The following is a 25,358-nucleotide window of genomic DNA, read 5'->3' as shown; positions in this document are numbered from 1 at the left end:
CACTGTTCCATCTTTATTAGAAAAGAAATAAACAAACAAACAAAAAAACAAAAAAAAGGTCAGGGTGGTTGGGTGGGTGGGTATGGGGGCAGCCTGGCCTGTCCTGGGCGGGGCGGGGGACGGGGTTTACAAAGCCAACTGACATTTCATAGAAAAGGGATGCCCAGCCCGTGCTGGCCAGGTGCCGCGGGGAGGGGGCTGCCTGGGGCCCGGCGGCCGCCCTCAGAGGTCCATGCACTCGTCATCCTCGTCTGTCTCGCTCTCCAGGGAGGACTCCTGGCTGGATGTCTCCAGGACCTCCAGGGCCGGCTGGCACAGGCTCTCCTTCCTTACGTTGGCGGCCGACTGGGCGGACAGGATGGCCGACTGCACGGGGAGGGCAGAGCGGCATGGTCAGGGCCTCCCCATTTCCCCCGCCCCGCCCCCGCCCCTTGGCCTGGCGCCGGGGTCACCTTCAGCTTCTGCTTGGTCTCCTCCGAGATGCTGCCTTTGGGGGACAGCAGGGTGGGCGTGGGCGGCGTGACGGTGATCTCCGGGGGGAACTTGGTGGTGGCCGACGGGATGACCAGCTTGGGCATGTTGGGCAGGAGGCGGGACTTGGCCCGGCTGGGCTCTGCCTTGCTCGGGTGGCCCTCGGGTGGCTGGGCGCTCCCACTGCTGCTGGGGACCTTGGAGCTGGAGGCTGCGGGGGGCGACCCCAGGAGATGAGCCTCGATCACGGCCTCCTGAGCCTGCCCCCTCCGCAGCTCGGGCCACAGCCACCTCCCTTGCTGCCGCCGACCATGGCAGTCTTTTATGGGCTCGCTGTCCTGTGGCAGTGTGCGGTTTCCTCTGTGCTGGTCAGCGGGCTCCCAAGGCCTGCACGCTAGCACTGGGCCCCACCCAGGGTTCTCCTGGAGCCTTCCCTGGGACCCCACAGGCCCTGAGGCATCACACTTGCCTCCCACAACCGGGGTAGCTTGTGCGTCTCTATGGGAGGACACTGGGGCCCCAGCTGCTCAGTCGGTAGCTGGGCTGCCCCAGGGCGAGCGAGTGAGCGAGGACCAGATTTGTGCAAGGCCTGGAGGTGGCTGGGGGGCTGGGGATGCAGGCTGCAGGTCTGGGGCCTGGCAACCTCTGGGGAGCTGCATGAGCTGGGAGCGACCAGGCCGCCTGGCCGGGCTCCACATTCCTCCGCAGCACCATGGCTTTAAAAGGAGCGGGGTTTACTCGGTCCCCACGGGCTGGCGCCACTCCTGCCGTCCTGAGTGGTCGGCGGGGAGGCCCCAGCCAGGGGTTCCCGAGGGGGCCCGGCTGGTCAGGGCAGCTGGTGGGAAAAGGGACGCCTGTGTGGCCCCGCCCAAGCCGGCCACCCCTAGGCTGGCTTGCTGATGTCCCTGGGAGCCTCGGTCAGGGCCCAAGCTCCTCCCTGTGCACACCCACCTCCCTCCTGCCCCCAGCTGGCCCCTGCAGTGGGGACTGGGTGGCTGACAGCCACGAGGCCCGAGCAAGCTGCCTGCCCTCGCCAGGACCCCTTGGTGAAGCCAGAGCCGGGAAGATGAGCTCTGGGGCTCTCCTCTTGGCCCCTGGCATGACAGTCCACCTGCATTGGGCACCTGCCTCGCCCTGCCCCTGCTGCCTCCCCACCACGCCCCTCTCCCACATCCACGGGGCCTCCCAGCTCGCCTTACCCTGGCTGCAGGTGGGCTCTGTGCCTGTCCGGGGGGCAGTATCTGCCGGCCAGCAGGGTGGGTCGGCCGGGGCTGTCTCCACCTGCCGGCTGTGCCTCGGCTCCTGGGAAGGGAAGCCGGGGCCCTCGGCCACTCCTGCCAGCTCCTCTCCCTCTGCAGAGACACGAGACCAGCTGTAGGGAACGGCCTCGCCCATGGCCCTGCACCCTGTCCCTGGCAAAGCCACATCCCGTGGCTGTGAGGGGTGGGCGTGTGGGGAGGGGAGGTGTCTCCGGCACCCCCCCTTATGTGGTGGGGGAGTGGCCACCAGAACCCAAACACGCGGGCACCAGACCGCAGCTTCCCTGGCACGAGGCAGGGGCTGGGAATTGGCCTCCGTCGAGCCCAGGACCTGCCGGGCCCCAGGGGCGAGGGCTGCGCCGGTGGCCGCCAGCCAGGCTGTTACTCAGCATCGGCACTGCAGACTCCAGGCCTCTTCAGATCCCGCCAGCAGCCTCTCTCCCCGACTCCCGCATCCTCCTCACTCAGGCCAGAGTCTGCTGCACCGCCCCCCCACCACCTTGGGCCTTTCCCGCCCCGCAAGCTCCTTCTGCCAGGAACTTCCTCCCCCTCTGGCTCCTGGGGCCAAGATGGCCTGGGCAGCTGTTGTGGCCCGCCTTGTCTGGGTCTCCTGCCTGCTGGCTTCTGGGTCCCAGAGGAGAATGGAACCTGCCCGGGGCTGCCTGAGCCTTTATCTCCGAATAGGGCCACTCCTTCTCCTGTTCCAGTCTCACCGCGTGGCCTGGCCACTCAGTCACGGCCCCTGTCAACAGCCGGCAGGGTGAGCTCGGGAGAAGGCAGGAGCAGGGCTCCCAGGCTGGGCCCACTCCTGCCAGGCCGCCCCGCACAGGTGGCACAGGTGGCGGTGCCTTGTCCGTCCTCTCCTTGCCTGCAGGGGGTTCAGGCAGCGGGGAGGGTGTGCCTGGGTTTCTGGCTGATAGGAATCTCTATGGGACAGGAATGTGACAGGGCGTGGCTGGTACGCACTGCGGCGGCTGCTCTGAGTTGGCCCAGGTACAGGCTGCCTCCCCTGATGCTCCGTCCCCGCACCCGCTTAGGGAGGACACCCTGCGCTCGTGTCTATCAGACAGTCTGCCACGTGGGGAGGCGCACCCTGAACCAGGTGGCCCTGTTCCCTTCCCAGGGCCATCCTGGGACTCCTGCATGGGGGCCTGAGGTGGCGGGGACCTACCTGGGGCCCTGGCCGTCACAGGAGGGCCTCGCGGAGCTCCCCCGCCTTCCCCAGGCCGCAGGCTCTCCGCTGTGGGAAGCAGGTGGCCAGGCCGGACTCCTGCGCCTTTGGGGCCACTCTCCCTTGCTCTAGGGCAGGCTCACAGTCCGGATGTCCATCAGGCCCGTGTCCCCCAGGAGGTCCCTGGGCCTGGCCTCTGCGGACACACTTCTACCCTGCCCGTTTCTCCCCGAGAGGGCCCGGCTCATCCCAGCAGCGGCACAGCTGGCCGTGCAGGAGGCACCATGTTCCTTCCACGGCAGCTGAAGCGGAGCCAGGCAGTGCCGCTGGCAGACACCGGGGCTGAGGTCCCTGGGCGCGTCTGCCACAGCCTGCGGGGGCGAGCTCCTCGATGGACGCCCGAGCGCACCTCTGCCCGTCCGAAGGCCGCAGTGGGAGGGGCTGTGGCTGGCTGTCTGCTCCCTGGGCATGAGGGCATCAAGGTCACTTCTCCCGCTGCCCTGGCCGTGCTCTCCACCCTCAGCATCCTGAGAGTCCCCACCCTCGATTCTGCTGTCCAGGCTCAGCCCCCGCCCCCAGCCCCACACTGCAGTCACCGGGTGGCCACACCGCCACATCAGACCACTGCGCCCGGGGACCCTGGGCCTGCTGGGGGCCAGCTCTTGCCTCGTTGTAGAGGATGAAGGACCATCTGTCCTGTGAGGGGGACTTCAGAGCCTGGCCGGGGTCCTGGGTGGCAGGTGGGGCCCAGCAGGATCCCAGCACCAGAGCCGGAGGCACGCCTACACCAGCAAAGGTGACAGGGCTGCGCCTACTCCCCTCCCTTGCTGGCCTTGCAGGAGCTACCTCAATGCCCCCTCCTCCCAGGAGAGCCCCCAGACTCTGCCCTGTCAGGCAGGGGGCCGTTCCCAAGGACTCCCACCGAGGGAGCAGCCGGCCCCCTGCCCCTTCCCCCATGTCCTGTTCTGGCTGTGCCCCTTCGTGAGCCACTGCCTGCCCTTGCCCTCCTCCTGCCTGGCTTCCTGTCTCGTGCACATTCAGTGCCCAGGAACCACTGAGGGCCAGGTGCTGGTGGCCTCGCAGTCTGCCCAGGGTCAAGGTCTGGGGCCTGGCAACCTCTGGGGAGCTGCGTGGGGGGTGCCTACAGGGAGGCCTTGGCCAGGCCAGTTCCCTTCCTGTCTGCTGCAGGCCTTTGTTAAGGGAGAAAAACCAAACACCATAAACTCCCTCGCTCCTCACCAGCCCTCTACACATGGGGAGATTGAGGGAGCAGGGCTGGGGTAAGTGACGCTGGGACTGCTGTCACTGCAGGTGGCGGACCCCTCCCCAGGCTGGAGGGCACCCCTGCCAGCCTCGCATCCACACGTGGGAGGACTTGTTGGCAGCTGTGGTCACAGCGCCTGGGCCTGGGCCTGGTTCTAGTACTGCCGCCCGTGGGGCCTCAGTGTCTTGTGGCCAGGGATGGGACTCACCTGGGCCCAGAGCAGCCATGCTGGGCGTGGCCTCGGGCCTGTGTGGCCGTGGGGGCACCGTGTCCTTGGATGTCTGCGGGGTGGAGGCTGACGGCGAGGACAGGCAGGTGACGATGGCTGTGGTGGTGGCCAGTCCAGGGCGAGGCTTGGCCAGGGCGTCGCCCGGCCGCTGGAGGGCGTCGGCTGGCACTGGGTCGGGGGCTGCGGGGGCTACTGCCGCGGGGAAGAAGTTCTCTCGGCTGTCCTTGGGGTGCTTTGGGGTGGTGGGTGTGTCGCCTGAGGCCTGTGAGGGTGGATGAGAGGTGAGGGAGGCCAGCTGCTCTGGGCAGCCCTGAGCCCACGGTCCCGCGGCACACACGTCTGGCCCTGAGGGTACAGCAGTTTCAGGACAGCACTGTTGCCAGGACACGGTCGGGTGGCCAGTGAGGACTCTGGCCAGGATGCTGGGCATGGGGGTGCAGGGCCCGGTCTGGGGACCACAGGGGTGGGGGGTCAGTCTTGGAAGGGCAGCTTCCCAAGGGGTATGAGCAGGAGGACCTCCGGGTGCTGGGGTCACACGGAGCAGCAGCTGTGCCCCAGGCTCCTGGGCTTGACACGGCAGCCTACTAGGACGACCCCCCTGCCACGGCGCCACAGTGCTCAGTGCTGCCTGCATTGGCCAAGCAGGTCCTCTGCCTGTAGCTCCCAGGTGAGCCAGGCCCTTTAGGGCCTCCCGAGCCTTCATCTGCACGGTCCCCTCTGCCACAAACACAGGGCCACTCTGTTCCCCACCCAAAGCCCAGCTCTCCTTGGACAGGTGCCTGGGGGGAGGGGACAGGGTGGAGGCAGCCTCTCTGTCCAGCACCCAGCCCACTGCAGGTGTGAGTGCGGCTCTGTTTGCTTCCACCCACAATCCCGTTTCTTCCCAGCCCTATTTCCAGCTCCACGTGCTGGGAGGCAGCCCCGAGCCGAGGGTGTCAGTGACAGGCCTGGCCCTGTGGGAGGTGGGGCAGGAGAGTCCAGGGGGCCTGCGGCAGTGCCATAGTCCAGGTGGCAGGTTGGGCAAGTGCATGGCGGGGAAGCCGAGCGCGGTGTCCCTGGCCCTGTTCAGGAGGGGGCCTTGGCTATGAGCCGGGCCCTGAGCCTCTGATTGTGACCAGAGAGCCCTCCAGGGTGCACGTGGCTGCCATGGCAACAACTGGGATGGACTGTGAGCAATATGGACGCTCCCTGAGGGGCTGGACACGGTCCCCTTTCCTCGTGCTGGGCAGAGGTGGGCCCAGGTGGCTTCCAGCTGGGTATGAGGACTGTGGGCTCCTGTGGGTTGGGGTGCAGCTGGGGTGCCCCAGGGAGCACCCTGTCCCTGGGCCTGCACTGGACATGGGGCAGAGGATGCCATCGGGGGGCTTCTCTTACTGGAAGGATGGGGGGCAGGAAATGGCCCCCCAAGATTAGGCTGGACAAGGGCAGTCAGATTACAGCAGGCTCTCATCCTGGCCCAGGCTCTGGCAGTCTTGGGTGGGAGGTGCAGAGTTCCAGGGGCACCCACAACTCATTGGCACAGAACATGGCCACGTGGGCCTGAATGTCCAGGGGAGGCCTCAGGACTACAGGGCCACCTCCCCACACCCATCTGCACCCCAAGAAGGGACTGACATGGCCCTGCAGTAGGCAGCCCAGAAGGTAAGGGCCTGGGTCCCTGGGCTCTGGCCACCCCCATGCCCCAACCTGACAGAAATCCCTGCCTGCTGGGGCCTGGGCTGTGGCCTAAAAGGTAAAGCCATCGCCTGACATCCCATACAGGCGCCGGTTCCAGTCCCCGCTGCTACACTTCCAATCCGGCTCTCTGCTATGGCCTGGGAGAACAGTGGAGGATGGGCCAAGTCCTGGGGCCCCTGCCGCATGGGAGACCTGGAAGAAACTCTTGGCTCCTAGCTTTGGCCTGGCTCAGCCCTGGTCCTTGGGGTCATTTGGGGAGTGAACCAGATGGAAGACCTCCCTGTCTCTCCCTCTGTCTCTAACTCTTTCAGAAAGAAAGGATCTGCCCGCCCACGCCCCAGGGGCCTGGAGCTGTGGCTCAGGCAGGTCCTGGTCTTGCCTGGCCCCAGTTTCCCTCGGGTACTGTCAGACGGGAGGGTGAGTTTTTCTGTGTCTGTCATCTGCCACGCCGGGAAGGTGTTCTGCAGCCTCCTCCTCTCCTGGGTGGTCCTCATCCACGTGGGCCCCTGCCCCACTGGGGCACAGATGCTGTGCCAAGGGCCGGGAGGGGCCGTGGTGGCCGAGATGTTCACTCTGGCTTCGTGGGAGTAAGGGAAGCTTCCGCGTGCGCTGGGGGCACTGCCCGCAGGCTGGGGCACATCCTCCAGGAGATTCTGGCCCTGGGAGGACCCCCCCCACAAAGGCCCCCTGTCTGGCCCACAGCCTGCCTGGTCGAAGCCCATCCGCTGGGCTTCATCACACCCAGGGATGGAGGACTCGGGCAGGCGTGGCAGCTGACGGAAGCCTGTGTGGACCCGAGGGTGGCTACCAGCCAGCCGCTGGAGACTGGAGACCACCGCCGAGGACGAGAGGCTGCACCTACTCAAGCGGCAAGCCCCCACCGCCAAACCCTTTGATCTGCAGCTGCCTGCCACCTTCTATACAACCCCCCACTGAGTTCCGATCCCACCTCCTCAATCACTGGGACCCTTCCATGCCAGACCCTACCCTTGGCTCTTCCCCAGAGCTCAAGACCAGCGCTGGCCCCTGGGGTCCCGCCTCCAGCAGGCCCCTGGACGCCAGCGTCCAGGCCTGAGTCCTCTCCCTGCCCTGTGGTCTGCCTGAGGTGCATGGACTTCTCTCTGTCTTTTCCAGCCTCTGGCCTGGACTGTCCCTCTGGACTGGCAGGGGAGCTTGGTCTTTCTGCCTTCTCAATCCCCTCTCCCCACAACAGCGACGATGCCAACCTCTCTCTCCCCTGCTTTTACAATAAACACCGGGACCCCTCCCCGACCCTTGCAAGGTGGGAGGAGTCCCCCCTGTGCTCCCTGACTCAGCTCCTCATCAGCCAGGCTCCAGCATCTCTTTCTACACCTCTGGCTCTCGGGGCCACCTTTCCAGGTCAGGTCAGCTGCCGAGGGGGCCCCCCACGGGTCGCACATGCACATCAGCACTGGCAGGGGGGCTCCCCGTGGGCCCCAGGCTCCGCCCACACTGACCGCTAGCCCCTGGTGGGCCCGCAGCCTGGGCCCTTGGTGCAGGGAAGGGCTTACCTGTCTCTGGGCGGCGGCCCCAAGGTGGACCTGGCAGAACTTCACGGCCTGTTCCAGCGCAGCCTCCTCGTCCACCTGAGCAAGCAGACGCAGAGGTCAGAGGGCCTGGGCCCTGCCTGCACGGCTGTCACACAGCAGCGTCCGGGGCACCCAACCCCTGTGAACGTCCCTGCCCGGGGAGACGGGCAGGTGTTCATCATCTCCCAGGTGGCAGGGAGCCAGGTGCGGAGCCAGCTGCCCCTCCCACTGCACCAAGCTCATGTTTGTGGCTGAGTCACTCACACCCTCGAGGGCTGAGGCCGGAGCAGGGAGTAGGGGCGGGAGTAAGGGTCACGACCAAGGCTGGCCAGCGCAGCTGAGGCTCAGCACCTAGCCCTCAGGCCATGAAGAGTAGGACAAGAGCTTTCCACAATCTCCGGCCTGCTGGGCGGGTGCACTGGATGGCGACCGCCATGTGCCACGTCAGTGTCCTGGGAACCAGGGGCCTGAGGCACATGGAGGCGGGCAGGGGACGGGAGCTCTGGGGGTCACCCTGGGCAGGTGCCAGGCAGGGTGTGAGGGGGACAGCCACACACGCACAGCTGGTGGATAGGACCAGGGGGGAGGGCAAGGCAAAGGCCGACCGTCATCAGGCTGCAAGGCGACACTTGGCATTTCTGTGCCTAATTAGTCACCAAGACCAGTGGGAATTAACGGAGGATGTTGGTGAGGTGGGGCCAGCACATGTTCTCAGCAGTGTCTGTGAGTGACTATGATGGGGGAGAAATTACACAGTGGGGGCATCCACCCCACTGAAATTCTCAGAGTCTTTTAAGGGTAACACCCTGATGTTAACCTAGGAAAAGGGGCATGTATGCTTCCAAACAGAAAAGCTAGGGGCCAGCACAGTGGCATTGTGGGTAAAGCTACCACTTACAATGCCCGCATCCTCTATGGGTGCCAGTTCGAGTCCTGGCTGCTCTACTTCCTATCCAGCTCCCTGCTAACGCACCAGGGAAAGCAGTGGAAGATGGCCCAAGTGCTTGGGCCCCTGCACCTGTGTGGGAGACCCAGAGGAAGCTCCTGGCTCCTGACTTTGGCTTGGCCCAACCCCAGCTGTTAGGGCCATTTGGGGAGTGAACCAGCGGGTGGAGGATCAACAAGGAGACTCATGCCTTCTGTCCCCTGGCCATCGCCGGGGGCTACAGCCTCCTTTCGGTCTGGAAGTGCCCCAAAGGCATCCAGATGCCCCATCTCAGCGGGGTTGGGGGTCCTGTGGCCCTGTGCTGGGCTTGCTTCAAGGTTGAATGGGCTTTTTTTTTGGTTAAGTTCATCACTTGGCTGGCTGTGGAAAACCTCCTCCTACATAGGAACAGCGCGCAAGTGTGCATAACCCCAGCAGGAAGAACTCCTGGTGGCGGCGCTGGTTCCCCTGGACGCCAGGGAGGGCCAGGGGCAGGGCCGGCGAGGCTGGGCACCCACCCACCTGCTTGATGAGCATGTAGGTCTCCGACATGATCCTCTCTATGCGGCCCAGGTCGTAGGCCACGCCCTTCTGGCCCTGCTGCCACACACGGTAGGCGTCCAGCAGCAGGGCCTTGCCCGACTCCGTGTCCTCTAGGAGTTTCCTCTTGCGGCTGGGCCGTGGGGCTGGCTCGTCAGCATGGCTGCCCCCCCGGGCCCCTGTGGCAGTGGTGGGGGCGGGAGCAGGCGGGGCTGGGGGTGCGGGCTGCTGCCGGGCACTGATGCTCAGCTCCTCCAGGGACAGCTCGGTGGGCCGGCTCTCGGGGCCCCGGTCCCTTGGAAGGCGACCTGGTGGCAGGGATGGCATCCGCTCCATGTCTGGGCGGCGAGTGGTGGCCTCGCCAGTGTCCATAGGCTCGGTGGGCCCCACTCGTGGGCTCTCCTTGTCCTTCCGCTCCCCGCCCTGGTCTGTGGTGTCGCCAGTGTCCAGAGCCACCGACCGGTGGCTGGGGGGCCCCACTCTGCTCCCTGTCTCGGGCCCTGCCCCCGAGCCATCAGCCAGAGGGGGCTTCTTGGGGTTGGGGAGGCCTTCCTGGCCTTCCTCGGGACTGGCCTTGTGCGAGACGTCGGTGGTCATCCTGGTTCCGGGGAGGCCACCCTTGGGCCCTGGCCGCTCTGACCCCTAGGGAAACCGAGGGAAAACAGCATCTTTCGTGTCTCCATGGCAACAGGGCATGCCTCGGGGTGCCAGGGATGCGCAGCTCGGGCCTCTCCCACCCAGGACCGTGGGAACTCTAGTGGCTGGCCGGGGCCAAACCTCAGTTAACAGGATAGAGGGGGGAATGCTGGGTGCAGAGACGGCCTGGGAAGGACCCTCCCTGCTAGGCTCCTCTGGTTGCCCCACCACCCGCTCAGAGGGGCTGATGGGACTCCTGAGTAGCCTTTGACCCAGGGACGACAGCCCAGCGCCCCTGCGTGTGCTTGCTGCATAGGCATTCTTGGCCTGGGTTGGGGTGGGGGCACCATCCTGAGTCCTTGCACCAAGCCTCTGCTGGGTACAGGCTCTGGGTGCTGAGCTGCACCTGCCCCGGGGGGGAGGAGGGGAGAGAGGCCCGTGTAGATGGCGGGGGAGCAGCAGGAGGGCGTGGGGAGGGGTGTGGCTGCAGCACCTCGGCGAGCTCGCTCAGCGTGTCCTCCAGCACTTTCACCGTGAGGATGAAGGCGCGCTGCGCCAGGACCTGGCGGTCGGCATCTCGCAGGTACTTCCTGTGGTCACGCGGGCGGCGGCGAAGACAGGAGAGCGTCAGACACCACATGGCCCGGCTGGTGGGTGGCCCTGGGCTCCGTCTCTGTTCTGGGGATGCCTGGTCCCGTCTCAGTGCACCCCCTCTTCTGTCCACCTGCTGGGGTCTGCTTCCCCAGAAGCCTCCTGGAGTACCCCCACCCCCCAGCAGGTCTCTGGCCTGACCTGGCTGCTGCCCTGGATCCACACTACCTGCTAGGTGCTCCCCTCCCTCAGGTCCGTCTCCCATGTACTCCAGGATCGAGCTGGGGGCCTCTCTGAGCTCCTGGCACACCGCAGGTGAATGAGACCAGGGGGTGAGGTGGAGCAGGCACGGAGGAGGACCAGGCCAGTCCCCGTCTCCACTGTCGGTCCCAGGCGCCCCTGGCCAGATGCCCACCCCATTCTGAGCGGCCTTTGCCAGGGGTAGCACGGTTACCCCAGGCAAGTTCTCCCCACGACCTGGCAGCACCGCGCCAGCCCCAAGCTGGGGGAAGCGGGGTCCCAGCGTCACTCACTTGCCCTGGTCCGGGGTCCGCTGCAGCATGGAGGACACCTTCAGCAGGGTGCTGTGGTCCCGGAGCTGGGCCAGCACCTTGAGCAGCAGCACGATGGAGCGGTTCATGTGCCAGGCGAAGCTGCCCGGCCGGTCGATCTCGTCCACGGGGATCCGCCAGATGCCCTGCAGACGGGCGGGCGGGGAGGGTGCGTGAGAAGGGCCTCGGCGGCCGGAGCTCGGGGACACTGCCGCCACGCTGCCAGGACCCAAGCGCTGTCACCCCTGCCCGGTCCTTTCTCATCGATGGTGGCAGGTGCACAAGCACACCTGTCTCTGTCCCTTATGTGTGCCACTTGGGTCGTGCCTGATTAAAAGGGATGACGGCGAGAAGCCCAGTGCGTGCATCTCTCTGCCTCAGGTTTCACCCGGCGAAGGAGGTGGAACTGTGGGGGTCAGAGGGCGGTGGCCAGTCTGCGGCCACACTACTGCTGGCAGACCGGGCTCCTCCAGCCAGCCCTCCAGCAGTGCCCACAAGGCCATTGAAGCTCCCAGGACGCCAGCCCCTCCCCCCAGCCAAAGCTCGCTCACGGGGAGCCCCTCTGTTCCCCTTTCTTCTCAACATCCTGCCCCACTGGACTGTGAGGCCACCCCCATCTTCCAAGCTTAACCTGCTGTGTACCAGGCACCTCTGCCCACTGCCAGCCCCAGGGTCTGGTTCCTGGCGTTATCCTGATGCCATGGTGGCACCTGACATCCACTTGGGGAGGGGGTCCAGTTAAAGTGTGCCTGCCTAAACTGGGGTCACGAAGGGGAAAACCCAGAGCTACAGCCAGGCCGGGATCTGGGGGTGACCCTGCCTCTCACCGACTCCCCCCAGCTTCCTTGCAGAGCCCCTGAAGCCCCTGAGGTCAGGTGAGAGGCCCCTCCTCCCGACGGACCCCTGACCCAGGTGGAGATGGGTGGGGCACTGGCCCTCCCTGGGGAGCTTCCAGGGGAAGATGGTGTTAGAACTACACTTGGGGGTGGGTGTGTGCAGAGAGGGGTGCTGACTCTTCCATGATCCTGAGAGCGTCTGTCTCGCTTGCACATCTGGGGAGTGCCCCACCTTCTTCATGGGGTGCTGGAACTCCAGGGTTGGCCCCTGGGGAACGAAGGCTGAGCTGCTGCCCGCCCCTCCTTTATCTCAACTAGGGGTACTCACAGCCCCCTCACAACCTCTGGCCTGACACAAGCTATGGATTTCATGTTGTGAGCCCTCACCAATGCCCAGACAGCTCCTCTGCAATGGGTCACCTCCTCTCTGAAGCCCTCCTGGCTTGCCACCCTCCTCTGACTCCCGAGGAGACTACTTGATGTCAGCCCCTCAGGTGGTCAAGGGTGGGTCTGTGGCTGGCAGCGTCCTGGCCGGCAGTAGGTTTGAGTCCCCGGGCCCCGATACAAGCCTGGCACAGCACGTGAGCAGTCTAGCCTGAGAAGGGCTTCCTGCCTTGGCCTGAGGGACCCCGAGTTGGCTCCTCTTCCCCCTGGACAGGGGGGTGCACAATCAACTGGACAGGTGAGAGGACATCACTTGCAGCTAATCGCATGCTCTGGGCCTCTCACCTATCAGAGAGTCGCTGCAAGGTGGCAATGCTGTGATTGTGAGCAGGGCAACAGGGGCACACACACCCCCACCTGGCCAGGCTCTGGGGGCAGGCGAGAGCCAGCTCGCTGTTCTCCCAGGAGAGACGGGGATGGAGAGATGCACCCTGAGACCAAACTGCACTGGGCCCTCTGCAGGCTGGGCCAGACGGGCACGACAGACTTGGCAGGCGGAGGAGGCGTGAGCGGGTTGGGCTCCTGGACACTGGGACACCTGGACACCCCTGCTCCCAAGTTCCGGGAAGAAAAGACACAGCGCATTTGCCTGTTCTGGAGGGCGGGCAGTGGGGTGGGAAGGGACCAGCCTGAACACGGAGGCCACTGCGGCATCACCCGAAGGGGGCTACTCTGGGACTGCATGGGGTAGCATGGTGGCTGGGCACTGGCCCAGTCTCACCAGCTTGGGGCAGGGGCTGTCCCCTGCTTACAGAAGTGAGACAGTGTGCTCGGTGATTGGCAATAGAGCTGCAGGTTCACCCAAGCCCCACCTGGAACACCCGGGACATCCTCAGGGCTCCGCTTCAGAGGACACTGGGCCCTTCCCTCCTGCCTCCTCCACCCGGTGTCACCAGCCCACTGGTGCTGGTGCTGGGGTGTGATGGAGGCCAGGTTCACTCTGGGGACTTCCTGGAAGGGACAGGGGGTGCTAGGGGCAGCAAAGGACCCGACCACTCTCTTGACCGCAGCCAGGCCACATAGGAGACAGAGAACATCTGAGGGGGGTGAGGGGAAAGGGACCACCTGCCAGACTGGGGCCGTGGAAAACACAGGCTCCCCGACTGCAGCAGCCACGTGGCCAGAGCCCCATCCTGGGTCTGCGCCCAGGCACTGCCAGATGGGCCCAGCCCCTGTCACCCACGGTGGCGTGCCGCTGGGATCCCCATCTCCCTTCCACAACACCGCTGCTGACCACAGGCAGGACAGAAGACCAGACAGGACAGGGTCAAGCACCCCTCACGTCCAGGCTCCAATCCTGGAGGCTCGAGACCACCGAATCCCACTTGTGTGTGCCCTCGTTCCATCTGCTCTCTCGCTGGGCTTTTCCTGATGGAGAACACGCTTCCTGGGCGGGGCCTCGCTGCCTCACACGCCTTCATCACTCACTCACTCACTCGTCCATGCACATGTCCCACAGTGGGAGCCCTGTCTCTGTCTCCCGGATCTGGCCCTCCTCATCCCCAGGGTGAGCCTCTCTTGGCCAGGCCTGGGGATGTGGCCACCAAGCAACAGGGCCAGGATCCCAGCTTCACTCCCCTCTGCTAACAGGAACCCCCAGGACGACCCCTTCCTCCCTGGGGCCTGGGTTCCTGGCCATGAGGCGAGCCTCCAGGGACAGCTGGCCTGGTAGAGGCCCGAGCCAGCAGGGCGCCGAGCAAGCCCACAGCTCTGCCTTCTCCCGGAGTCAGGCCTGCGTTTGCAGCCAGAGTCCTGTGATGGCGCCAGTGGCCCCAGGACGCATTGGACCTGGCCGTCCTCCACAGGGCACAGGCAGCCCCTTCAGTGTGTGCCCAGCAAGGGCTATGAAGCCCCCGAGGAAGCCAGGGTACTGGGCAGGGGACCGTGGCTGATCTGCCCCGCCATCCTCACTGTGATCTCCCACGGGAGGGAGGGGTACAGACGGGTCTCACTTGTGGCAGAGGCCCCACTGCACCCTGCCCAGAAGGCACAGGTCTCAGGGACTCAGGGAGGCCTGTAGGGCAGCTGAGTGGCAGCAGAGTTAAAAGGAGCCCTGGCTGGGAAAGATGGAGGGAGGCCAACCCCCTGCCCCCAAACCAGGACCGGAAGGGAGGGCCGGAGCAGGTCCACAGGCAGTCTGCGGTCCACACGGGCAGCCACGGGGCACTCAGCCCTTCCGGGTGGCCCTGGGCTCCTGCCTGGCAGATGAAGTCACTGAGACACTCAGGAGCCCCACACTCTGCGTCGAGCGCTGGATGCACATTCCTAAACCCTCACCTGCAAGAAATGGTTTCAGAAGCTGGTCCTCATTGGGGCGAGTTGTTAGGGGTGGTGGTGGTCCATGGAGCCCTTCCCAGGGGAGCTGAGAACTGGGTGAGTAAAGGCAGCCAGGGCAGTGACAGATGATACAGACCCATGGCCAAGGGTTCCCAGCCCTGTCTCCTTTGCAGACCCCACACTCAGTCACGGCTCTCCCTGGAGCCTCCTCTGTCCCGAGGGCACAGGCTAAGGCCCTCCCCTTAGGAAAACAGGTGCCCCTGGAAAAGCCAGGGCAGGGCGAGCAAGGGCACAGGTCCAGGTGAGAGCTACGCTCCTGACCTAGCAGCAGAGCAGGAGAGACTCAGGCCTAAGGACTAAGAGTTGTCTTGTACCTATACAACCAACACACCTCTCGTTGTGCAGAGAGAGAGGCCGAGTCAGGGGACCTGCCCCAGGCTGCTCAGAGGTCCCTAGGTCGCCCTACCACCCTGGGCCTTTGCCCTCACCTAACACTTGCACACAAAACACACAAAAACCCAGAAGTCAGCAGTCCTGTTTCAGATGCAAACGGGAAGCGTGGGGCCCACATGTGGAGAGGACCAACTGATTCAGTTTTGGCCAAGCACCTTTCAAGAACCAGGATGGGGGCTGGTGCTGTGGTGCATCATATAAAGCTGCCACCTGCAGTACCGGCATCCCGTATGGGCGCTGGTTTGAGTCCTGGCTGCTCCACTTCTGATCCAGCTCTCTGCTATGGCCTGGGAAAGCAGGAGAAGATGGCCCAAGTCCTTGGGCCCCACACCTGCAAGGGAGACCTGGAAGAAGCTCCTGGCTCCTGATCGGCTCAGCTCTGGCCATTGCGGCCATCTGGGGAATGAACCAGCTGATGGAAAACTTTTCTCTCTCCCTCTGCCTCTCAAATAAATAAATAAGGAAAGGAAAGGAAAGGAAAGGAAAGGAAAGGAAAGGAAAGGAAAGGAAAGGAAAGGAAAGGAAAGGAAAGGAAAGGAAAGGAAGAGAGAGAGAGAGAGAGAGAAGGGAGGCTGAGGGAGGGAGGGAACTGGAATACCCATCATGGGGCAGGCAGGGACTAGAAGCTCTGAACAAGGACACCCCCAATCCTCCCATTCCTGCCGGCTGAGCGGTGGCCCCCACACTGCAGGTACCTCAGAGCACCATCGCTGTGTCCCCGCAGCCCACTCTGCCATCCCCTGAAGGGGCTGTCTGGGTGCCTCACAGAGGCGCGGGGAAGGGCAAGGCAGCAGGACGAGCAGCCTGACGAGGGAGCAGCTGTGTGGGTGCCCGTCGGCTACACACAGAGGGCTCTCCCTCCCAGCTGGCCCAGGCTACCTCAATCCAAGGCGGCCTGTCTGCTTGGGGCTTTCTTGGACATTGGCCAGGCCAGCCACTCTCCACAGGGTTGCCCCTGGCTTGGAGTCCTGGACGGAAATGGCTGCCCTGCCACAACTCCCTGGGGTGGGCAGGCTGGGGAGGGGGGGCAGGAGAACTGCATCTCTCCTGCTCACACGTGGACCTTGGGTCTGTTCAGCAGAGCCGGGCTTCCTGACCTGAGAGGGAAGTCTGCGCGCATGGGAGTGAGGCCAGAAGAGCAGGGTCAGAAGCCCACTGGGCCTGCCTGCAGACTGCCCAGAAAAGGAGCAAGAAGCATTCCAGGTCCAAACCATAAACCGTGGCCTCCAAGCCCCCCCCCCCCATGTCAGTGCAGCCCTAGAGCGGCTCTAGGGGGTCCCAGGAGGGCCACACCCAGCCTAACGCTGAGCAGGCTCTAGGGAGCTTTTGCCACAGATGCACAGATCCCCCCAGGGGCTAGGGAGGGGACAGAAAAGAGGCTGGCTACGAGCATGAGAACTCTAAGGGTTCTTCGGGGAGAGTAGGGGGGGGAAGAAGGAGGCCCTGCCTAGCAGATGAAGAAATGCGGAACCCACGGGGTGCAGTGCAGACTCCCTGAGAGTCTGCCCCACTGGTGCTGTGGTGCAGCAGGTAAAGCCGCTGCGTGCAGGGCCAGCATCCCATATGGGCACTGGTTTGAGTCCCGGTCGCTCTACTTCGGATCCAGCTCCCCGCTAATGTGCCTGGGAAAGCAGCAGAAGATGGCCAAAGTTTCTGGGCCCCTGTACCCACGTGGGAGACCCGGATGAAACTGCTGGCTCCTGGCTTCAGCCCGACCCAGCCCTGATGGCTGGGGAAGTGATCATTTGGGGAAGTGAACCAGTGGATGGAAGATCTTTCTCTCTGTCTCTCCTCTCTAACTCTGCCTTTCATAAAAATAAATAAGTGAATCTTAAAAAAAAGAAAGAAAATAACTAAAACTCTGCTCCACGTAGAAGACCAGTAGACAGTGCACACCAATGTCCCCTGTTGTCAAAAATCTCACTGAAGATGACCATGGAGCCTGCCATGCCATGGGGAGGTGGCTGAGCAGGAGTCTGCAGGATTATCAGGACGGTGGGGCAGCTCACCCCAGGGGACAGCCAGGGGACATCGGCAGCCTGGGAGGCGAGCACCTGGTCTGCTGGGGCCTTCCCGTCCCGGGCCAGCCCCCTACGCCCACATGAGACAGGTGAGCAGGCGTCTCAGCCCTGTCCACAAAAGCAGCTGTGAGTACTCCCAGGGAGAGTCTGTTCCCCAGCAGAGGGATTCCTATAGCCCCCCCTTGGCACCGGCGCGACGGTGACTCAATCTCAGAACAGGCGAGGGCGGGAGCGGCTGGCATCCGTGCCCAGAAGCAGCGGGTTGCTTCCAGAGCAGGGAGGGCTCTGGGCCTGGAGGGTAAAGGGGCCCGTGTGTCCCAGAGAAGCACCAAAACTTTTCTGCTGCTGGGCCCAGGGAGACCTTGATGTTACAGCCAGGACCAGGACGCAGTCTGGGGTCTGGACCGTGGGCACTGGGGTCAGGAGCAGCTGTGCGCAAAATACCGGAATCCTCCTCCACAGTCCCGGGGATTCCCCTGTCCCGGCCAGCCCATCCCAACAGCAAGGTGCCTTGGAAGGGAGCCGGGCTGAGCTCCTGGGCTGCCCACTCCACAACACAGAGATCTCACGCACAGCTCACCGCCGGGAGAGCAGGCTTGTGCCAGGGCAGACCTCGGCCCACCAGGCAGGCGCTGGGCCGTCCACTCCCCCTCCCCCCCTGCGCGGGAGTCCTGGGCTTGAGTGCGCAGCTCCCATCGCCCTAAAGAGCTGTGGCTCTTGTGGCCAAGCCTAAGGCTGGCGGGGAAGGTGCGGGCTGCCCAGGTTGAACTCCCCCGGGGGCAGGAAGTTCCTGCAGTTTCCACCACCAACCCTCTGGCCGCAGGGAGGTTCGGAGGCCGCCAGGGGCGCCCTCGCCGGCTGCGACCCCGCCCCCTCCTCCCCTTCGGTGCAGCTCGGGTCCCAGTGGTCCCGGTTTGGTTACCGAGGGCGCGGGATTCCCTAGGCGATCCACAGGTAACGAGTCCTCCACGCAGCCGGCGGCTGGGGAAGCCTGCAATTTGCCTGCAGCTGGCGCCCGCCTGCTTCCAAATGAGACATCACGCACCAAGTCCCCAGCGCGGCCGTGCTGTTCCCCCCCCCCCCACGCACGCCCCACGCCGGGGCGGAGAAGGAAAAACAAAACAACGAGGTGCGTGAGCCAGGCCCGCCCACCCCCCAGCTCCGCGGCGGCCCTGAGACCCTCACCCTCCACCCCCAGGCCTCCTCCCACCCTGCCGCGGGGCGAGGTCCTGGCCCAGCGCGCAGCCCCGAGCGAGCGGGCCAGCGTTTGCAGAGCGCTGGCACCATCTTCCCGCCCCCGCACGGCGGCTATTTATAGCCCGGGAAGCACCGCGCCGGGGTGGCGCTGCCCACCCGGCCGGCCCGCCCGCTCACCATCCCCGGGAGCGGCACCGCGCGCGGCTCCTCGTCGGTGCCTTCCGTTGCGAAGTTGCTCAGGCGGGCGGCTTTCGCTTTCGCGCAGCGCACACCTCCGCACGCTGGCTCCTGGGCCCGGGCTTGGCGGGGCCGGGCTCGCCGCCGCCGCGGGCACGTGTGCGGGCTCCCCCCGGCGCTGGCCGCCCCCGCGCGCCAAAGCCGCCGCCCGGCTGCCCACCTGACGCCGAGCGGGGCACCGGACCAGCCCGGGCGTGGGGTTGCCGTTCACGGACTTCCTCCGCCGGGGCTCCAGGGAAAAGACGGCCCCGCGGGCTTCCTGCTGCGCCCTGCGGGCTGGGGGCTACGGCCCACCCGGGAGGGACCGAGCGAAAGCGCAGGGAAGCGAGGAGCCCCGCAGGCGAAGGAGGCACAGCGGTCCCCGGCCCCCGCCCCCTCCCCCGGGCAAGTTCCTACCCGCCGGCTCCGGCTCCGGCGTGGCATCTGTGCAGTGGAGCTAGGGCGGGCGCCGGGCCATGGCCGCGGAGCCTCGCTCGCTCGCTCGCTCGCTCGCAGCGGGCCGGGGCGGGGCGGGCAGCGCCGGACGGGGCGCCGGCGCTCGCCTGGAAGCGGGCCCAGCAGCGCGACTGACTTTGGCTGGCCAATCCTCTCGGGTTCCCCGGCCCCGCTGCCGGCGCGGCGCTCAGCGCGGGAAGCTGTGGGCCTGGGTTAGGGGTGGCGGGGATGGCAGCGGCCAACTCTGTGCGGGGGCTGTTTTCGCTCCCGGTGGTTGGGGGGCGGTGGCAGTGGCGGGATGTGCCACGCAAAAGTGTGGGGCACACATGGCCACACCTGCGCTGTCCCTTGCAGATCCACTCAGGCAGTGTGTGTGTGGGGGGGTAGGGACTGGAAAGCCTTTCCCTAGCAGGGCCAGGGCTGGGTGTGGCAGGACGGAGCTGCAGCCAGGTAGGTCTCAGGACACCCCCTCCCCGCGTTTCACAAAGAGCCTTGGTACTCCTTGCCCCAGCACAGAAGTGCAGGCCCCCTGCCTGGAAGAGGAACTGTGCCCATTCTACAGATAGGGAATGGCCCAGAAGCGGCAGACCTTTACCCCATGGCATACAACCACCCCCAGCACCCACAGCTCTGCGTGTATCAGCCTCCCAGATTTCCCAGCTTGGGGGAGAACCAGGAAGGGCGGGGACAGCCCAGCAAGGCCAGCCTGGCTGGGCTAGACGCAGGTGCTGCCGTCCCCTCACCACCTCATCATGGGGAGCTCCCTGGCTTCTCCATACTCAGAGGCCTCAGACCCACCAGGCTCGCCCTGAGGATGTGTCCTCATGACATGGCACTCACCTGTCCTAGCGCCAGGCTGCCTCCTGCCCACCCGCATTCCCAGGCTTACCAAATCAGCCTGGGTGCAACCTGTCCTTTCACCCAGGTACTGAGCTCTCTCTGCCTGCCCACCCGCCCGCCCGCAGGAGGCTCCCTGGGTGGTGTCTTCTGTAGCTCCTGGAGGGCTACCAGTCCCTGCTGGCACTGGGCTTGCTGCTGGGGACTCGGAAGAAGCAGGCCTGGTCTCCAAGAGGTGTAGCTCACAAGCAGAGGGGACGCAGGTGACCATGGGTCACCCCCATGCTGTGTGAGGACAAGGACTCCTCATGGCTGGACGGTCTCAAGCAAGGACATCTAAATCCACCCATCAATAAAGCCCCAGCAGCCCCTCACCGTGCAGTCAACACGTACAGGTGGCGCTGGGTTCAGAGGGAATGGACACTAGTACACCCATGTGGCAATCAGGCCAGGACCCATCCTCCCGGCCTGGCTGGCTCCAGAGCTGGCTGGGCCACTCCTCCCAGTTGTCCCCAGCGCTGCTGGAGCAGACACAAAGACTAGGTGCCAAAGTGAAACTTGCGCCTCGCACAGCTCATGACCTTACTTCATACCGTATCTACTTCCTGTAAGAGCAGGTTGGACCGAAAGGAGCTGAGAACGCGCTCGTGACACCCAGGCCAGGACGAAGGTTGTTAGGTGCCTGTGCTAGGCTGTGTGTTTCTCTCGATACCAGTCTCCCACCTCCTACAGGCTTCCAGACCCATCCCTGGCAGGCAGCACCCAGCTCTCCACAGCCCACATGCCTGTTCCACAGAGCCCAGGAGCGGGCTGATGGGTGCACTCTCCCACACGCCGAGATGGAAGGGGTCTGCAGGCCAGGACAGGCGAGCGCACTGAGGCCCCGGCTGCTGTCACAGCAGGAGGGAGACCGGTGGTGGGTGAGGGGATTCAGGGGCTCTGTCCAAGCTGGCACTGAGTGACGCCTCTGGGATGACTTCTCTGAAGGGAGACTGCTCCCAGCTGGGCTCTGGCCTCCCTGGCGTTACTGGTGCCCTGCACCCCGAGCCCTCCAGAGCCGTGTGGGGGGCATCATCACCTTCTAGCTGACAGTGGGAACGCCACAGCCCACGGCAGAGCCACTTCCTTGTGGCCCCCAGGGGGGCTCCTTGTGACAGCACCGTGACAGTCACAGACTGGGGGGCCTGCTTGTCTCAGGTCCCAGAGAGTTCTCTGTGATTCCTGGCACCTGGCAGCAACCTATGCAGCAGAGTCCTGTGAGTTCTAGTTACCCATAAAGCACCTGGACATCCAGGGCCTCTGACTAGAGCCCCATAGAGACAGCTGCTTACCCACCTCTAGACCACCGTTGAAGGTCTAGGGCTCCAGCAGCTCTTTATCAGCTAGCTGTAGGGGCCCAGGAGCCCAGGCCACTTCCACCAAGCTCCCCTACTACAGGCCAGGAGCGGCCCCTTTAAGTTGCCATAGCTCTCCTTGGAAACATGTGACTGGCCTTTGGCTTGCTGTAACAGGTTCCTAGCCCTGCACAGCCAAGGCCCAGTCCCAAGGGGCTGCCAGCTGAGCTCCCCAGGGGACCTGGGGCCTCGATGCCACTCTGCAGCCATCCTTTCTCAAGAGCTGAGCCAGTGCAGATGTGCAGGTCAACCCTGGTTCCCGCCTGGCCCAATGCTGTGGCACGGACGCCTGTGAGTGCCACCAAGAGGCACGGTGCTCTGAGGCTGCCAGCTGGTTTACCGGCACTAGGTCTCCCCAGGGTGCACCTGCCTCCTGCTGTGGCACACTGGCTCTGTGTGACCAGGCTGGGTTTCTGTTTGGAGTTATGGTGGCTGAAGGCTGCAGGTTCTATGCCAATCTCCTCTCCCTCCTCCTCCCCAGGCTGAGATGGAGAAACCTGCCCCTCGTCTGCAGACACACGGACCCCCAGCTCCTCCAAAAAGCTGCGCAGTCCAAATGCCTCTGAATTCACTTGATTCTCACAAGGCAGAGCTTATGGGACTCAGAAGCTGCTCAGCCTACATGTTGCAGCTGGAAGGCCTCTCCCTCTTTCGGCATCACTGAGAACAACTACCCTATCTGTTTCACCCCTGAGGACGCAGGTGGGGAAGAGAGATGGCCGGCCATGGCAGAACTCCATTCAGGGATGCCTGTCCCTTGGTCTGGGCTGCATCGACACCGTGGTCCCCTGTCACCAGGAGGGAGAGCTCCAGCGGGCAGGCGATGATAGGGCCATGCCCGTGCCAGCACAGCTCACCTGGCAGCTTGGGAGCAGAGCAGACCACAGAGGGAGAGAAACAAGGATGGGGGAGGGGAGGGAGGGGACGGGGCAGCTTCCCAGGGAAGAGGGACTGGGTGAGGACCAAGTGAGGGAGAGGCAGGCTGGCAGGAGGAAGGCAAGGACAGCAGGGGCCTGGGATGGGTAAGATCACGTGGATGGTAAGGGTGCTCAGTGTGTGCAGGGGCGTGTGCATCACACCTGGAGGTGACCTCCGTGGAGAGCGGGGTTGCATAGCTTCTGGGGGAACAGGCAGGGTGAGGAGCGAGGCCAGCAGCCTCCGAGGCTCCTTGGGCCGAGATCCGAGCAGCTCGGGGTCCCACGAGGGCTTCTGAGAGCAAAAGGTGCTTACGCTGGGCTGCTTCAGGCCCCGCCCCCACCTCAGGGTTGCAGACGAGCCGCAGCCCACTTCGAGAATAGCCCACTCTTTGGAGGGCTGCTGAGCTGCCTCTGTTTCATCTCAGGAGGAAGCCCGAACAGAAAAGCCGTGTCTGACATGCACACCGAGGAAACTAGGACAGTCCCTCCGACCCCCGGTCCCTAGAGAGTGGTCCTCCGGCCCAGCCAGGTGTGTGTGCTTGGGGGCAACGGGGAAGCCACAGAGGAGGGGCACATGCCTTGTGACCAGACTGGGTTCAGGCTGTGAAGGGGTGGCAGCGGCCGTGGCCTGGGCCCAGTGTCCTCCCTGCACAGGAGCGCCATGTGGGGAGGGGGCTGAGCTGAGTGGCAGTCTGGTGGGACAGCGGGCTTGACCACGAGACACAGGTGAGGGCCGAGGCGGAGCTGATGCCTCCACAGGTGTTCAAGGTCTCAAGCTGGCTGGAGTCCCACCACTTCCTTATGCACAGTGACAGCAGTGGGAGGGGAACAGGTCTGTCCCCACAGAGCAGGGCTCAGTCTCAAGTCTGCAGAGCTTGCCCCAGCCCAGAGGGACACAGCGCAGACGTGACCACAAAGACTCAACCCAGGCACAGCACAGGGCCCTCCAGCACGGGGCCCTCCGACCCAGGGGTCCTCGCAGGAGTGGGGCCACTTACACAGAGCGGCTCCCACACCCGCAGGGTGTTCCTGTGCCAGTGGCAGAACCCAAGGCTCTTCCGGGAGCTGAGCTGAACCATCGTCTCCCACCGCCACTCCTCAGCCTCAGGCACGGGGTCTTCTCAGCCCTGCTGACACTCTCTCCAGCTCCTCTAGCCTCTTGGGCCTGCCTGCCCTCTAAGGCCTGAAGTCTCCCCACCCTCAATCACGGTGCTCCCTGCCTGGACACCCTGGGGTGTCTGCTGAGGACAGAGCGGCCTCCTGGCGGGGATGGTGGCCGCTCTTCTGCCGTCCCCTGCAGCCCTGTGAGGGACCCTCACACCCCCACTGCCTCCCCTGGCTTTTCCTCCTGGATTGCCTTCTCCCTAGTGTCTGACCGTCTGGCCTGGCCAACTTCAAGGTCAGTGCGGGCCTCTGGGAGTGTTCCTGACCGCATTCACTGTGGACTGGCAGACACCCTGGGGGCTCCTGTACCCACAGCACCTGAGTCTCACACAGTACACTCAGGGTGCCCAGGCTCAGAGCTGGCAGTGGGTGCTCACACCCCAGCCTCATAGCAGGGAAGCTGAGGGCGGCTGGCTCTGAACGGGCTGGAAGCCTCCCTCTCCCAGGAGAAGGGCTCCTTACCAGCCATCCTGGGAGGCCTCCACAGCACCACCTAATTGGGTGCTCATGCCCGAGGCACTGGCCGGGAGGGATGTGTGGATCCTGGATCTGAGCCGAGGCATGGCCCCAAGTCCAAGGCTCCCTCACCCCTCCTCTGAGTACAGCCAGGCAGGTCCCTCCCTGGGAGTAAAGCCCAGAGACGAGACGACAGTGGCCACTTCCTTCCAGATGACGCTCCCACTGGCCCTGGGCTCCCCTCACGGAAGGTGCTGGGGTCATCTCCCTTGTCACTCAGGCTTGTTTGGCCAACGATCCGCCGTCTAGAGTCCGTGGCTTGCTGGCAACAGGTGCCGCATGCTCTGACCTAGCCTCAGGCTGCTTCTGCGTATTCAGAGGCCAGAATTTCAAACCCTGTTTTTTAATCAACCACGTTTCTGCAGCTCCTTTCCAACTGATCACGATCCGACCCATCTACCCGTCTCCTCGCCCGCCCTGGTGAGCCCTGCCAGCTGTGTGCCTGTGTCCACCGCACACCCCTTGGACACAGTGGCCTTCGTTGTGCAATGCGTTCTTGGGTGACCCTCACCACAGCCAGCACCCCACTTCGCAGGTGAAGAACCTGGGCCTTGCCAGCGCCGACAGCCTGGGAGCCGGCTAGGGCGCTCATCCCGAGGCTCCTGGCAGGGACGGGACACATGCCACAGAGGCCCCAGGGTGTGGAGGAGTCCTCTGCCTGACCTCCCGGGCAGCTCCTGGCTCCCCAGGGGCATTTGTGGGCCACAGCCTGTCACCATGGTAACCAGGCAGGGGCTTTCGTGGCGCTCTGGTTTGGATTCCAAACCCAATGTTGCTCTTTCAGAAGCGACTCAATCAAACTTTCCAAATAGGAAAAGTAGGGGGAAAAAAAAAAGGAGGCGGGGCGGGTGAGAGGAGAAAGGAGGGCGAGTGAGATCCCTAGACTAAGGCCACCCCAGACAGGAGGCCTGGCCACTGAGCTGGAGAAGGCTCTTTTGAGACAGCAGAGTGGGTGCCAGCCGGGGCGGAGAGGAAGCCCCTGGCCTCTCTTGGGCTCCCACTCCTCTGCCCGGGAGCCTGGGCCGGCAGGGGTGCAGCCCCGGGGCGGGGCCTGGCCCTTCCTGTCCTGCTGGAGCGGCTGCCCTTTCATCTGTTTTCCATTGGGCCTGTGAGAAAGGTTTCTTTTGGAAAAAGGGCTGGAAAACCGCTGACCTCATCCAGCTGACCCACCTTTGGAGATGAAGAAACAGAGGGCAAAAGGGGCTGGGAGGAGGGAGTCCACAGCAGGACGGAGCTCTGAGGCAGGGCAGCGCCCGCACCCGCAGCAGGCACCCCAGGGAAGATCTGAGCATCTTTTGTGCTGGTTGCGGCCAGATGCTCTGGTCTTCCAGGCTCTTACTGTGATCCACGAGCCTGGGCCGCACCTACAGAGACTCCTGGCCTCAAGGTCTCTGCAGAAAGTGTAGGGCCCTCACCCCACGCTGTGCCTCTTCGCCCTGGGCTCAAAGGTCAGCCAGGGTCCCCAGACATCTTTGGCCAGTCACAAGAACTTATCATTGAGCTAACCCTGGGAGTTACGCACTGCAGCAAATGTCCCAGTGCCCATCTCTGGGCCATGGGAGGCAATGCCTGGCCCCTCACCTGGGTCCCCGGGCCAGTGCATGGTGGGCCGAGTGAGTGCAGCGGAGGCAGCCCTCGCCAAGCCTCCCGGCCTTGAGATGGGGTGCTCACCAGCCCTGTCTTGGCCTTCCCGCCTTTGCCCAGGCTGTCCTAAGTCTGAACAGGCTGCCTGCCCAGCCTAAGCCTGGCTTTCTAAAGCCTTACCT

At 64.5% G+C, this 25,358-nt stretch overlaps 1 protein-coding gene across 5 annotated transcripts in view; it reads right to left on the bottom strand.

The window, feature by feature from the left end:
- Positions 1-25,358, bottom strand: part of CABIN1 (calcineurin binding protein 1) — a 135,788-nt gene continuing 110,430 nt past the window's right edge. For all 5 annotated transcript variants that reach the window (XM_051837084.2, XM_051837087.2, XM_051837088.2 and 2 more), the window contains exons 30-37: positions 10,847-11,010; positions 10,216-10,312; positions 9,069-9,728; positions 7,604-7,678; positions 4,374-4,656; positions 1,671-1,823; positions 453-682; positions 1-366 (exon numbers count right to left, since the gene is read on the bottom strand). In XM_051837084.2, coding sequence (XP_051693044.2) covers positions 223-366; positions 453-682; positions 1,671-1,823; positions 4,374-4,656; positions 7,604-7,678; positions 9,069-9,728; positions 10,216-10,312; positions 10,847-11,010 — 1,806 coding nt within the window. In that variant the 3' untranslated portion in view covers positions 1-222. The remainder of the gene's footprint in view (positions 367-452; positions 683-1,670; positions 1,824-4,373; positions 4,657-7,603; positions 7,679-9,068; positions 9,729-10,215; positions 10,313-10,846; positions 11,011-25,358) is intronic.

Source organism: Oryctolagus cuniculus, chromosome 21 (assembly GCF_964237555.1).
Source record: "Oryctolagus cuniculus chromosome 21, mOryCun1.1, whole genome shotgun sequence".
NCBI lineage: Eukaryota > Metazoa > Chordata > Mammalia > Lagomorpha > Leporidae > Oryctolagus > Oryctolagus cuniculus.
Note: the sequence above shows the minus strand (reverse complement) of the source record. Positions and strands in the feature narration are given on the sequence as shown.